This window comes from Terrapene carolina, unplaced genomic scaffold (assembly GCF_002925995.2).
Source record: "Terrapene carolina triunguis isolate 2854851 unplaced genomic scaffold, T_m_triunguis-2.0 Scaffold517, whole genome shotgun sequence".
Lineage (NCBI taxonomy): Eukaryota > Metazoa > Chordata > Testudines > Emydidae > Terrapene > Terrapene triunguis.
Genome location: NW_020664868.1, coordinates 3459389 through 3474549, shown reverse-complemented (window position 1 = coordinate 3474549; position 15161 = coordinate 3459389). Strand labels below are relative to the sequence as shown.

General features: G+C 40.5%; 1 protein-coding gene across 1 annotated transcript in view; it reads left to right on the top strand.

The window, feature by feature from the left end:
* Positions 1 to 905: 905 nt before the first annotated feature.
* Positions 906 to 15161, top strand: part of ARHGAP35 (Rho GTPase activating protein 35) — a 63133-nt gene continuing 48877 nt past the window's right edge. Inside the window, exon 1 of the mRNA XM_024219183.3 lies at positions 906 to 4798. Coding sequence (XP_024074951.2) covers positions 1097 to 4798 — 3702 coding nt within the window. The 5' untranslated portion in view covers positions 906 to 1096. The remainder of the gene's footprint in view (positions 4799 to 15161) is intronic.

The window sequence follows — 15161 nt, the reverse complement described above, 5'->3', positions numbered from 1 at the left end:
TCCCAGGCTTTCGAGGGTGGGTTGCTCCCTTCTCCAGCCCTCACCCTAAGGTCCTGTGCAAACTACAACTTTTAACTGAGTTTGTAACCTTTAGTGACATGGCTGACTTGTGGTTTGTGCCAACACACCACAAGATATGGCAGTTATAATGATGGCTGGGTAAGTAGTGTCCATCGTGGCTAGGCTAGCATGCGGTTAGTAACCATGGAAGTTAAATGTTTTGTCCTTGCCAGAGGCCTAGGCTGGCACATGTTATCCTGTAATCAGTCTGTCACAGCTTTTTGAACTGGGAGCAGGACCCTCACCTGTGTCTGTGTACCTGGTTTGGGTGGTCTTCCCTCCTGCCAGCTGGTGTGGTTGCCTCTTATGCTTATCTTTGTGCATGTTCTCCAGGCACTCAAATCCCAGTTGAGACCAGAAGGAGAACTGTCTAGTGCACTGTTACAAACTTGATTTAGGTGCATGGTAGGTGCAGATACACAAACATAAATGTGATGGAAGAAAAATTGCTGTGTGGACACAAACTGAACTGTAACTTGTAACTGGGTGAGGTGATCTCCTTCTAACTGATTACAAAATCATGGTTGAGGTGGTAGCATGGTCAGAGTACCTCTCCTAGCCTAGTATTCCCATTCGTTTGGGTGACCAAACATATACAGCTAAGCAGTGGGACTTCTGGGAGATGGCAAATGAGTGTGAAAGTCAGAATAATAAGATTGAGACACTGCATTGATAAAATATTTTAAGGAACAGTTTACAACTAGTTGCCATTTGTGTTTGTGATTAAATGCAATGTATTGAACTGTACTGACCGAGTCTTTCTTGAGTTCAGTTCTAGTCGTACTATAATTTCAGAGCTGTAATACTGATTATTCTTTTTCTTTTTCCTAGGGGGAAATGCAGGCTATCCAATGATGAGACTCAGTGAGAACTGAGCTGCTGCTGGTGCATACGGTATGGGAACAGCAAACTTCATTGCCCTGGCAGTCCGCCTGGATTGATAACTGTCACCCCTCCTCCAGCAAGCTTTGAAATTGCACGGAGTACTGGAAACACTAATCCTCTCGGAAGCAGTTGACTGTGGCAGGATGTGTGGATGATGATGATGGCAAGAAAGCAAGATGCTCGCACTCCCACCTACAACATTAATGTGGTGGGATTGTCCGGGACGGAGAAGGAGAAGGGGCAATGTGGCATTGGGAAGTCTTGCCTCTGCAATCGGTTTGTGCGGCCTAGTGCAGATGACTTTCATTTGGACCACACTTCAGTTCTCAGCACCAGTGACTTTGGAGGAAGGGTCGTCAATAATGATCACTTTCTGTACTGGGGGGAAGTTGGGCGTCCCCTGGAGGATTGCGTGGACTGTAAAATGCATATTGTGGAACAGACTGAATTTATTGACGACCAGACTTTTCAGCCACATCGTAGCACGGCCCTGCAGCCCTATATCAAAAGGGCAGCTGCAACCAAACTTGCATCAGCTGAAAAGCTCATGTACTTTTGCACTGATCAGCTAGGGCTGGAACAGGACTTTGAACAAAAACAAATGCCAGATGGAAAGCTACTGATTGATGGCTTTCTTCTCTGCATCGATGTTAGTAGAGGTATGAACAGGAACTTTGATGATCAACTTAAGTTTATTTCAAATCTTTACAATCAACTAGCAAAAACAAAAAAGCCCATTGTGGTGGTCCTGACGAAGTGTGATGAAGGAGTGGAGCGGTACATTAGAGATGCACATACTTTTGCCTTAAGCAAAAAGAATCTCCAGGTTGTGGAGACATCTGCTAGATCCAATGTGAACGTTGACCTGGCTTTCAGCACTTTAGTGCAGCTAATTGATAAAAGTAGGGGGAAGACTAAAATTATCCCCTACTTTGAAGCTTTGAAACAGCAGAGCCAACAGATAGCTGCTTCAAAAGATAAGTATGAATGGCTGGTTAGCCGCATTGTCAAAAACCACAATGAAACATGGTCGAATGTCAGCCGAAAGATGCAGTCCTCTCCAGAATATCGGGACTACGTGTATTTGGAAGGAACACAGAAAGCCAAGAAGCTGTTCCTACAACATGTCCATCGCCTCAAGCAAGAGCATATAGAGCGCAGAAGAAAGATGTATCTTGCTGCTCTTCCTCTAGCATTTGATGCTCTTATTCCTAATCTGGATGAAATAGATCACCTGAGCTGCATAAAAGTAGAGAAGTTATTGGAGACTAAGCCAGATTTCTCAAAATGGTTTGTTGTTCTTGATGAGACCCCTTGGGATGCTACTAGCCATATAGACAACATGGAAAACGAATGCATTCCTTTTGACCTGATGGAGACTCTGCCTGCAGAGCAACTTTATGAAGCTCACTTAGAAAAGCTGAGAAATGAGAGGAAAAGAGCAGAAATGAGAAGGGCTTTCAAAGAAAATCTGGAGACTTCCCCTTTCATAACACCTGGAAAACCATGGGAAGAGGCTCGTAGTTTTATTATGAATGAGGAATTTTACATGTGGCTGGAGGAATCTGTCTATATGGACATCTACTGCAAACACCAAAAACAAATGATAGAAAAGGCAAAGGAGGAGTTTCAGGAACTGCTTCTGGAGTATTCAGAATTGTTTTATGAGCTGGAGCTTGATGCTAAACCTAGCAAAGAGAAAATGGGTGTCATTCAGGAGGTTTTAGGTGAAGAGCAAAGATTTAAATCTTTACAAAAGCTGCAAGCTGAGCGAGACGCCCTTATTTTGAAGCACATTCATTTTGTGTATCACCCAACTAAGGAAACTTGTCCTAGCTGCCCAGTTTGTATCGACTCTAAAATCGAGCACTTGATCAGTTCCAGGTTTATAAGACAATCTGAGCGCAATCAGAAAAACTTGCTTTCTGATTCCAACATAGATAGGATCAATCTAGTTATTCTTGGCAAAGATGGCCTTGCACGTGAACTAGCAAATGAGATTCGAGCTCTGTGTACAAATGACGACAAGTATGTGATAGATGGTAAAATGTATGAACTTTCCTTGAGACCAATTGAGGGTAATGTCCGACTTCCTGTTAATTCTTTTCAGACACCAACATTTCAGCCACACGGTTGTCTCTGCCTTTATAATTCGAAGGAATCTCTATCTTACGTTGTGGAAAGTATTGAAAAGAGTAGAGAGTCCACCCTTGGCAGAAGGGACAATCACTTGGTTCATCTTCCTCTGACACTAATACTGGTTAACAAGAGAGGGGACACCAGTGGAGAAACACTGCATAGCTTAATACAGCAAGGTCAACAGATTGCCAGTAAACTACAGTGTGTCTTTCTTGACCCCGCTTCTGCTGGCATTGGATATGGACGTAACATTAATGAAAAGCAAATCAGTCAAGTTTTGAAAGGATTACTGGACTCGAAGCGTAACTTAAATCTTGTAAGTTCTACATCTAGCATCAAAGATTTAGCAGATGTTGACCTTCGAATTGTTATGTGTTTGTTGTGTGGAGATCCTTTTAATGCAGATGACATCCTTCTACCTATCCTTCAGTCCCAAACCTGCAGACCTTCCCAGTGTGGCAGTAGTAACTCAGTTCTACTTGAACTACCAATAGGACCACACAAAAGACGGATAGAACTGTCCATCCTTTCATACCATTCCTCATTCAGCATTAGGAAAAGCCGGTTAGTCCATGGGTACATTGTGTTTTTTTCAGCAAAACGTAAGGCGTCCTTGGCTATGTTACGTGCCTTTCTTTGTGAAGTGCAGGATATTATCCCTATTCAAATTGTGGCACTCACAGATGGCTCAATAGACATTTTAGACAATGACTTAAGTCGAGAACAGATGACTGAGGGACAGGAGATTGCCCAAGAAATTGATGGAAAGTTTACGACAATACCCTGTAGCCCGCCTCAACATAAACTTGAGATCTTTCACTCATTCTTTAAAGATGTGGTGGAGAAAAAAAATATAATTGAAGCCACTCATATGTATGATAATGCTGCTGAAGCATGCAGCACGACAGAAGAAGTGTTTAATTCACCTCGGGCTGGCTCACCTCATTGTAATTCAAACCTTCAGGATTCAGAAGAAGACACTGAGCCACCATCTTACAGCCCATTTAGAGAGGACACATCCATGCCCACTTTGCCCAAAGATCATTCTAAACTGTCAATGGAACTGCTGGAGGGGAATGATGGTCTGTCTGTCTTTTCTGTTATGAGCACTTTCGAAAGCAAGCTGAACAACAAAGTACCTCCTCCAGTGAAACCAAAGCCCCCTGTACACTTTGACATTACAAAGGGGGATCTGTCTTATTTGGAACAAGGGCATAGAGATGGACAGAGGAAGTCTGTGTCGTCTAGTAGTTGGCTGCCTACAGATGGTTTTGACCCTTCTGATTATGCAGAACCTATGGATGCTGTGGTCAAACCAAGGAATGAGGAAGAAAATATATACTCTGTGCCTCATGACAGCACCCAAGGCAAAATCATCACCATTCGTAATATTAACAAAACTCAATCTAATGGCAGTGGTAATGGTTCAGACAGTGAAATGGACACAAGCTCTCTGGAACGTGGTCGAAAGGTGTCTATTGTTAGTAAACCTGTGTTGTATCGGACAAGATGTGCGAGACTTGGGAGATTTGCCAGTTACAGAACCAGTTTCAGTGTAGGAAGCGATGATGAGTTAGGGCCCATTAGGAAGAAAGAAGAAGACCAGACATCCCAAGGATATAAGGGGGATAATGCTGTTATTCCGTATGAAAGTGCAGATGGAGAAGATCCAAGGAGAAGGAACATTTTACGAAGCTTGAGAAGGACAACAAAGGTAAGATGCTAATTTCTGGCTTTAGAGTTTGAGACTTAAAATATACCTTGGATTATAGAAGTCTTTTTCCTCCATGAGAAAAAAAGCATACACTTTCTAATAACAGAGTAGTAGGGGAACGGTTGACTTAACTGGCATCAACCTCACAAATTAGACAACCCAATGAGTATGAGCATTAAAAACTGGGCTCAGAATGACTCTTTAACGGTCATTTGTATACTTCATATATTTTTAAATTGCCCCTACACATGTTCTTAATTTCTAATTTCTGACTAGATCTCTGTGAACTGTGTGTGGAGGAAGGTAGCAGAGAGTGGGGAAGGAAGGAAGATGATAGTAAATAGTTCATCACCAAAGAACATCTCTCTTGTGTAGAGAGATCCTTGTATTGCACCTAAGTAAAAAATATTGTTCCTAATAAGTGTTGTTTTATTTAGTCTTAATAAAGCTTCTTGCAGAATACTCTTGGGTTACTTCCTTAAGTTGAATGTTACAATCTAACGTGATTGAAGCAAGAAATCGTTTAATAGTAAGACTGATGCTGTGCCAAAGAAAACCTAAAGTGTTTGTTTTACTGTAGCGAAAGTGGTTGTCTAACATGATTGCCCGTACTTATTCCGTACAGTTCTTGGGATAAGTGTGCCCCCCTCTTCTCCCCGGCCCCCGAATCTTTGAGAGCAGTGTCACTTGTAACCATTTTTCACCTTAACCCTCCCCCCACATAGCTTGTTCTCATGTAGGTTTCTGAGGGTGTAGTAGGGTGAGTGCCCAGTAGTTACTTTCATCCACTGAAAACGGAGCGAGCTCAGAGCATGCTGTTTCTTGGTGCTTCCCTCACCCTGTGTGTAGTTTTGGGGGGTTTGGGGTGTATAATTGACTGGTCTGAAGATTCAGAGCTTGGGTACCAGAGGCCCACTTTTCCCAAGAGGTGTGGGGCTTGTTGTGGGCACCTCCGTAAAGAGAAGGGATGAACACCTTATGTTATGTTGCACAGTGGTCCTTCTCCTTGGACTTACTGTGGGGAAATGCCAAAGAGTACAGAATCAATAATGATGGAAGATGTAATCTTTGGCTTGAATACATCTTTATATGTAGAATAAATGGCAACGATAGATTTTACGGAGCATGAAAAGGAGGCAGGAGACTGGTGACTACATAACAATTGGTGTCAAAATTGAGTCCTTAAAAGCACCTTGCTAGCAATTTTTACAGCCTTGTTTTTAACTTAATTTAGTCATACAGGAATAAAAATTTAAATTCTAACTCCCTCCTTTGTCCATTTGTCTCCATACCTGAAAGTATCCTTATCCATGCATATAATCCTACAATCATGAGATGATATCACGTGAATGCTTTGAGATTATTTTTTTTACACAGCAGCGATGTTAAACAGGTTTATCAGTATATTTCTTCACTAAAAAAGGAATGCTGACGAGCTTAACATATACAGTAACGAGAAGTTAACATGAAACTACTATATTTTGATACATTGCCAACAATTTTATGCAAATATATTGGTATTAGTATAGTATGTCATGGTTAGAGCTAGCTGCACCTGTTTCCCCCTTCTGTTCTCTTTCAGTGAACCCCTTCAGGTGTCAAGTCTCATGCCTTTACCTGTCCCAGGGTGGAATTCTGCAATTCTTCTACTCTTAGACTGGGCCCTAGGCTACAGTGTCCTGCCTATCCAGCAGGTCTGACTGAATTTGGGTAACCTGTGGTTCTTCATTTTGGGAGTCTGTGACCAATGGTATACAATGATTAGACAGGCTTCATAGAACCAAGTAATTGTTTATTTTAACATTTCCCAGAACATTTAGACAAAAAGGGTTTTAAAATAGTCTGCATGCATGTCTAGCTTAGCTAAATGCATACCCTTCCCTGACAGTAACTTGGGCCTCCTAGCTTCTTCAGACATCCTTAATGGGGTGTTGTCCCAGTTGGGTTTCCCTGAACAACTACTTGCCTCTTGAGAGAGAATTCCTTTTTAAACCTGCCAGAGTTCTTTTGATCTCATGTGTTCTCAGGCCTTTTCCTGTCCTGATTAATACTAGTTTTGTAGGTTAGCTGGAGAAGAGGCAAAATCTTCAAAGATAATAGTCCTGGTATTGTTCCTTTACCACCCTCAAGTGTTTGCGAAGAGGTGGCTTATCTTGAGCAATTCTTTCCCATCCTGCCGGTTTTTTCAGACAGTCTCCTGTTGCAGTAAATCATGACACTCAAACAGTCATAAATTATTATGCAGCAGCTCTGAATGTGTCACAAAGTACACTTAGCTAAAATCAAGAAGGAACCCCTCTGTGGCTCAGAACCTGAAACGGGAGAATAAACAAATGCAGAGGAAGATAAAAAGTCTTGAACCCAGAGAGACCCTAGAACTGAAGGTATCTAGATTAGGCAAGTAGATGCTGTAGGAATGGTTCTTCAACATTCCTTTTTTAAAAAATAGCCTAAGGTGCTTTACTTATCTCTGTTCTACTGATAACACTAGGCACAGCCATTGCAATCAGATTTACTCTTTTCCAGGGCGTCTCCACATTGAGAGACTGAGAGTCACAGTGTTTGGTGCCAAACTCCTTTGGCAGTGAACATCGATCTCTTTTCCACCAACTGTCATGTTTTGGCAGTCAAAATCCCTCCCCCATATTTTTATCCATATAGGCGGGGATGTTGGGAGTATCGAGTAGTGAGTGAAGTTCTCCATTGCCCCAGGACCGATGTCTTTGATTTTGCTGTGCTGTATGTCTCAGGCAAATTAGCAGGAAGTTGAGACTGGAAAACGAATACTTCAAAGTTCTTGAATCTACTAACAGAAAATATCACTGAAGCAGCATGGCTGTACACCTATTCCAGGGGTTCTCAAACTGGGGGTCGGGACCCCTCAGGGGGTTGCGAGGTTATTACATGGGGGGTCGCGAGCTGTCAGCCTCCACCCCAAACCCTGCTTTGCATTCAGCATTTATAATGGTGTTAAATATATAAAAAAGTGTTTTTAATTTATAAGGGGGGGTCGCACTCAGAGGCTTGCTGTGTGAAAAGGGATCACCAATACAAAAGTTTGAGAACCACTGAATTCAGTTGAAACCAGTCTGCACAACTGCCAAATTCCTTTACTGAATTAGACAATAAACAGGACTTCTGGCTTGCTGGAGCACAGGTTTCTTGAAATGGCCCTATGACTAGATATTAAATCGACATATTAAAAACTACCTTATTCAAAAGGAACTTAAGGTGGGATTTTCTGAAGTACCTTGTTTGTGGTAAGGTATTTAATTGTCAGCATTGGGAACTGAAATATTTTATCAATGGAACAGGTAGAACTGAAATAATTGAAGAGTGCCACATAGCCTTGTATGTCCACTTTACCTCAACCCTGGTATGGAGGGGGTTACCTGTGAGGGCATTAGTGGAGTTTAGTCTCTTCTGCACTCTCCTTTTGAGTCTGAAACCATCTCACTTGTGACAGAGGTTTACGTAGATTCCTGTCTACTAGGAATTCGGCTGAGACCCACAAACTCACTTTGCATATTTTGGAAAGGCATTGTGTTCCTATGAGGTGAACGGTGCTGTAACCGATTTTGTAATCTTTTATATGCAATTATAGGGTTTTTTTGTTACAGAGGTGCTTGTTGCAACTTCATAGTTAAGGCTGAGTTCCAATTTGCACTTAAAGTAGGATTTCAACTGCTTTGATTCGTAAGTAAAATGTGTTGGCTTTCCCTTCACCCTCCCACTTTCCTGGTTCTTATCACGCAGACAGCAAGCAGCAAAAGACCAGAGGTCCGAAGCACAGACAATGCGATGTTTTTGGGGGTTAGTTTCTAAGCAAGCATATTCCGAAGCCCTTCACACCAGTTGGGCGTATCTCTATACGCCGATAGTCTATTCCCCAGTGTTCTGCTCCCACCTCTGATGCCGCAGAGTCTTGCCTGTGTCCCTGTTCCCCCCCCTTAGCAAGCATGATTCCAATTTCGCAATATCTTCCCCAAGCTAGCAGCACTAACTCTGAGTACGCTATGAATTTTCTGAGAATTTACAAGTAAATCCATTGATTAATTTTGAGCAACAGTTAGTTAATTTGAGTCCATTAAGAAATTTAACATCTGTAAGTCATCTTTGTTTCAAATGATCTTAACAATGAAATAACACACTTCAAACTTCCCACGTAGTTAAAATTAATTGAAATCATGGACATAGGCTATATTTGAAGAAATTAAATTGTAATTAAGATGAGTTGTATCTGTTATGATACAGATTACAGACAGGCTCGGGTAACCGTAAATGGGGTCATTGTGATGTTAGATTACTCAACCAATGGCCACCCTTCCTCCACAGCTGATTTTTGTCCAGCAGTTCTATTGCATATAATGACTCATTGATTTGAGGCTCTGTGGTCTCTAGTCAGGAATTCTCATCAGTAGATTGTGGTCCAACCAGCACTGCTCTTTAAAGATTCCATGGTGGCATACTAGCTTGAGCCATCAGAGTTTGTAAGGCTCCCTACGCACTGCTTTCTCAACTCCACTGTGCATTCAGGAAGTACTGATGAACTGAGGCGGGAGTGCAGGGGAAGCTCTTAAAGCACAGACATGTTGGGTTTTACGGACGGGGCTCTCCTTATTCTCCCTTTACACAGCACTGATCTCTGCAACACAATCTGCAATGTCCTTTTTGGTTTAGAAGGCTAAGGGATAGATTCAGCAGAACACTTTGGCAGCTTTGTGTTACGCAAAGCTGTTGTTAAACCCATATCCACTGGCTTGTGAACTCTGGCGACATTGCACTGTTTTCGTACACCAATGAATCTGCCCTTTAAAAGTCAAAATTAAAACCAAGTAAGGTTGATACTACATATCTTGAAATAAATAGAAATCTTGCATGGTAGAATTCTCTTTAGGCTTCTTTTTTAGTGTTTGTGTATGACGTTTTAAAATTTAAAACTAAGGAAATTCCTGGGAACGCGAACTACATTAAGAGGCGAAGATCTATAGTGTGTATCAGTAATTTAAGGGTAAGAAATGTTGTTGTAATATTGTTGTAAATATCCAAAAATAAAGGATTGTAAACCCAAGCAATTAAAAATTAAGGTAATATTTAAAAGAAGTCAAAACATGTTAAAGAAAGAAATGCATATTTAAGGCACCTAAACAGCCTTAGCTCTGCTCTGTAGTAATGCTATAATAGGTAAGAAATATGAAAAAACAAACAAACTTAATCTAATCTGGGACCACACACCCTAAAATGCCTTAATCATAATCAGAGACAAGGTGGATGAGGTAATATCTTTTATTGGACCACCTTCTATTGGTAAGAGACAAGCTTTTGAGTTTACACAGAGTTGCTCTTTTTCCCCACAAAGGTCAGTTATAAACTGATCACTATCAGTCCTCATCCTCAAAGGAAACCTGCACAATACTTTCAAAAGACAAGCCTGGGAGCTTAAATTTATAACTTTGCAAGACACTAAAAATCATGGTCTTAATAATGACACTGGATTTATGTCATTTTATAACAATCTGTAATCCACTTACTCCCCTTTTTGTCCTGTGTCTATAGGGATGTTAAAGGGTCGCTTCACCTTGAATGGTCCTTTAGAATGTGGTGTCTACTTATGCTACGCTATCTGTTCGACCTTGTATTTAGCTATGACACTCTACCTTTTCCAGACCCGAGGAAGAGCTGGTTGGTCCAATTAAAGATTATTACCTCCCCCACTTTGTCTCTCTAATATCCTGGGACTGACATGGCTACAACAATATTGCATACAAAGATAGAAATGTATCCTATAAAGCTAAATTGCTACTTTTAATAATATGTAGATCCCAGAATTGAGACTTAACTCTTTATCTTCCTCCTTCAGGCTTCCACTTTCCTTATAATTCATGAGTAACATATCATTTACTAATTAGGTATGTAGGATAATGTACCCAGGAGCTGAGACTTTTGTCTGTGCATTTCAGCTTTACGGGTTTAACATTGGCAGTATGATATCCTATTAAAACAAATGCCTGTACGGTCAGTGTAAAAAGCACAGAACTTTATAAGCACAGCAGAAAGCAGTGGATTACTTTTTTAGAGTCTGGAACACCTTAGGGACAAATAATTTGCAATTAAAATTTCTCAGACTTAAACTTCCTCGTCCCAGGAGTGTTACCAGTGAGCATGCAATGATTAGTTTTAAATCAGTTTTCAGTTGATTGTCCCGCATCTTTGAGAAAAATTAAATATAAGCGTGGTCCAGATCTGGTATTGTGCCATAAATCAATAGGCCCTTGAATACTACAGTATAGAAATGCCTGTAAATAAATGGTGGAGTATCTTTTGAGGGCATGTATGTGGAGGGAGGGGAAGAATAGAGACGCAGAGACCATATATTTAAAATGTCGATTTGAAGGAGTAGTGTAAGCGTAAGTGATGAAAGTCCACTGTGTGTATCTAAAAGAGTTGGTATTTCCCAGCGCCCACGTCAAGAGGTCAAAGGGCTTGGTGTAAGAATAGCAGATCTAGCAACAGAGCACTGTGTGCAGAATGCTAATGGGGGAAAGGGCAGGAAATTCTCTGACTTCTCAGCTAATTTGCTAGTTGCTATGAAGCTGTGAAATTTACATACCAGGTAATGGTTTCACTGCAGATGTAAATGAAATATCTTAATTGCATTTCTAATACATCTATCATGGTAGTCATAGCTGGGTGTGTTTGTCATGATTTCATTTCATTCTTTCTGAGCTATTTTGAAATCAGCCTGTTGTCTGCTATATCTACTTGATTTCAAAATGAATTGTGTACATTTCAGGACTGCTCATGAGGGCAATGCTACCGAAAGTCTCTTCATGCACCGCCCTCTCCCTCCCCCCAGTGTGTTCATCAGAGGAGCTGTGCAATTGATGTTCAGAAAATACTGGTGAGCTAGAGAAACCGTTCTCCCAATATTCCTTTGGAAATCCAGATGCATAGCCTTGCTCATATGGCCTTGCCAGTAATACCTCATCTTTAGTACGCTCTTCTTTGAGTGAGAAAGTATACGTCTTACTTGCTGCCTACCTATGTGTTCCTTATTCTGTAAGGATGGAAAATGTGGAGTTAGTCCTGAAATAAGAGAATCCCCCCCCAAAAAAAAATTTCATATTTTCATTTGGAGAGTTGTGTGTGAATTATGAATAAACAGTAGCTGGTGAACACTCAGGTTTCCCTGCCCTTCAAAAGATGGTGAATTTTGACAGACAAGTTGAATGGTATGAAATTTGAACCTGGTGTAATCTTACAGCATGGAAAAAAAAAAATTTGTTGTTGTAAGGAACTATAGTGGTTTGCCGTGTAAACATCCTCTCTCACCAATAGGACTACAGTTTTGTTCCTGTAACGTGAAATTATTGAGAAGGCTATTCTTCAGTGATTATGTAAGGTCAGTGCTGCTCCTTGCTTCAAATTGAGCTTTCCACACAGGTTTTGCCAACTTGGGCTGTAGAAGATTGTTCCTTACAATGAACAATAATAATAGCTTCTAAATGGAAGGGTATTCTCATTCTTTCATCCTTAAACTCTTGTCTTCTTAAACAATGTTGCTACTGCTTTGCAAAACAGTGGTGATTTCATACTTGCAGCAGCTGTCCCTTGGCAAGCAGGGTAGGGTGGTATACTTCTTTTCATTGGCATTGGAGCGCTGTTCCTGAAAAACAAAGGAGGGCTGAATTGGTAGAAGTCTTGTACAGTCTGAGGAATTGTTTTGAAGTGGAGAGGTTTTTGCAATTTTTAAACCTTTTTGTATTGTGCGCTTGCTTTGAATTATAAAAATAGAATATCTTAAAAAAATCTGTCAGCGCTTAACACCGTTGGGAATTAAATTAGAATAAGAAAAAGCCTATTTTTAGAAAACTATATTCTCTATTCTAAGACCCTCAATGGCATGCAGACCTCTGACAGGAAACCAAGTTTTAATTAAAAAGGAGGTGAACTTCATCAGTTCTTGACCTATAAGGTGAGACAGTCTTACCTGGGTGGGAACAATCTCTGAGGTGCATGAGAAGTGCTGATACGGAGAGCTCCTTTCTGTAGGAAAAACATATATTCATAGACCTGCTAAACTGTGCATTGGTTTAAAGGGACACATTTTAGTAATTTAGGTGCAGAACTCAGTGCTTAAATATTGTGCGATAAGTGCTGTAAAAATCGATCACAGATGAAAATTCGAAGTATTTCTTAACTAAAAGATCACAGGACAGGGGAAATCTCCTCCAAAACCCATTGCTTATAGAATACCTGGATTAAAAAAATGTTTTGTGCTTGGCTATCTCAGAGCCAGCAGAGGGAGCACAAGTTAATTGCCAAACATAATTACTAGCTCTTGATGTTGATGCACAAACAATTAAGTAAATTGAAAGGCTTTGTTAATTTCAAGCTCCATTGGAAGCACATGGAGAGAACCTCAAATATTTGCCAAATAGAAAATGGCAAAATTAATAATTTTTATAATAATGACAATCTTTCAAGCATCTCAGAGGGAATAAATAATGGAGTAAAAATACTTGTTCTGGTGTCCCTTTTTTAGTAACTTACCCATTACATTTAAAGTGTTAAACTGCAATAGCATGTTACCCTGAGGAATTCCTGAGCTGGCCCCAGTCAGTGCTCTGATTCTTTGAGTCAAAATAAAAACTTACCTCAACTCATCAGTCTGTTGAACTCATTATTTGTCAGATAAGGGCTATATTCTGGCAGTTATTTTCCTGAGGTAAGCTCATCTGCATTAGATAGATACACTTGGATGTAGCAGGTATGTGCATAGATTTTTATGGGCAGAAGGGCCCATTGTGTTCATCTAGTCTGACCTCTCGCATAACACATGCCATAGAATTTCATCCTGTGCTTCCTGCATCCAGTGGTAAGTTGTTCCAGTGGCTAACTACTCTGTTTGTTTTTGTTTTAAAAATGTGCCTCATTTTCTGGTTTGGATTTATCTAGCCTCAACTTTTAGGCATTAGTTCTTGTTATGCTTTTGCTTGTCTAAAGAGCCTTCTACTCAGATATTATCTGACTGTGGAAGTGCTTATAGAACATGACATAGGTGCCTCTTAGCTTTCTCAATAAGCTAACTAAAGCTTATTAAATCTCTCTGTAAGGCATGTTTTCATGTGGTTCTCTGGTCCATTGTTTATGCAGTTAGTAACTGTTATTCTCCTTTTACAGATGGTGTAAATTAGGCCCAGAGGTTATGGCTTGCCCAAGGTCACATAGCTAGTTGTCATTTTGTTTTCCTGGTCTTAAAACGAACATAGTAACACTTACACACTTATTGCTTTGTATAGATGTAAAATGAAGGTTAATACTCCACATTTTCTTATCTGCTGAAAGATTTGTATAGCGATGTTGCAAAATCCATTAGCTATCCCTGAAGAACTGATTGAATCTGGCAAATAGAAAATAGGAAGACTTCAGTTAAGGCATTATGACCTCCATCTTCAAAGATCAAGCTGCTAATAAGAGGATCCAATTCCCTCTAATCTTTTTTTTAGTGACTCATCTGATACTAGAGTTTGTTGCAGGGCAGATTTTGTTCATTTCTTTGGGCTAAAATGATATAATAGAGCAAAATATACACTGGCACGAAATCCAAGACAGGGATGGATAGAGGAGAGTGTTCATCAGCTTTTAGAATTTGTTTGGTAAGAGGCAAATTGTGCTTGGCATTTTAATTGGTTCTGCAAGTTTTGTGTTGTTTTAACATATTCCTGTTTTGTCCTGCCAGCTTTTTAGTTAGTAGCCTTCCGCACTCTGTTCAATGTTATCTGCTTGTTCCTGTAAAAGGCAAAGATCCCTCCAGGTATGTGGTAGAAAACAGTTGGTTCATGAAATCCAAGCTTCAGGCATCACAAGGGGCTTGATCATACCATTTCAATTCTATCTTTTCATGAGTGTTCACAGTGGCCTTTGAGACAGTATACCTAATATAATCCATGCAGTAGTGCATTACTTAAAGCATACAGCATCTGCACCTTCATGAGGCCAGCTGTCAGAGTAACATGTCCAGTGTTGGCTTCTTTAAAAGAGAACTGGATAAATTCATGGTGGTTAAGTCCATTAATGGCTATTAGCCAGGATGGGTAAGGAATGGTGTCCCTAGCCTCTGTTTGTCAGAGGGTGAAGATGGATGGCAGGAGAGAGATCACTTGATCATTACCTGTTAGGTTCACTCTCTCTGGGGCACCTGGCATTGCCCGCTGTCGGTAGACAGGATACTGGGCTAGTTGGACCTTTGGTCTGACCCAGTACGGCTGTTCTTATGTTCTACTAGCCTTTCAGTCACTTTGATTTTCATGATAAATTTATTCTTTCTTAGCATCTTCCATAGTCTGCAAGCTTTCTGTAG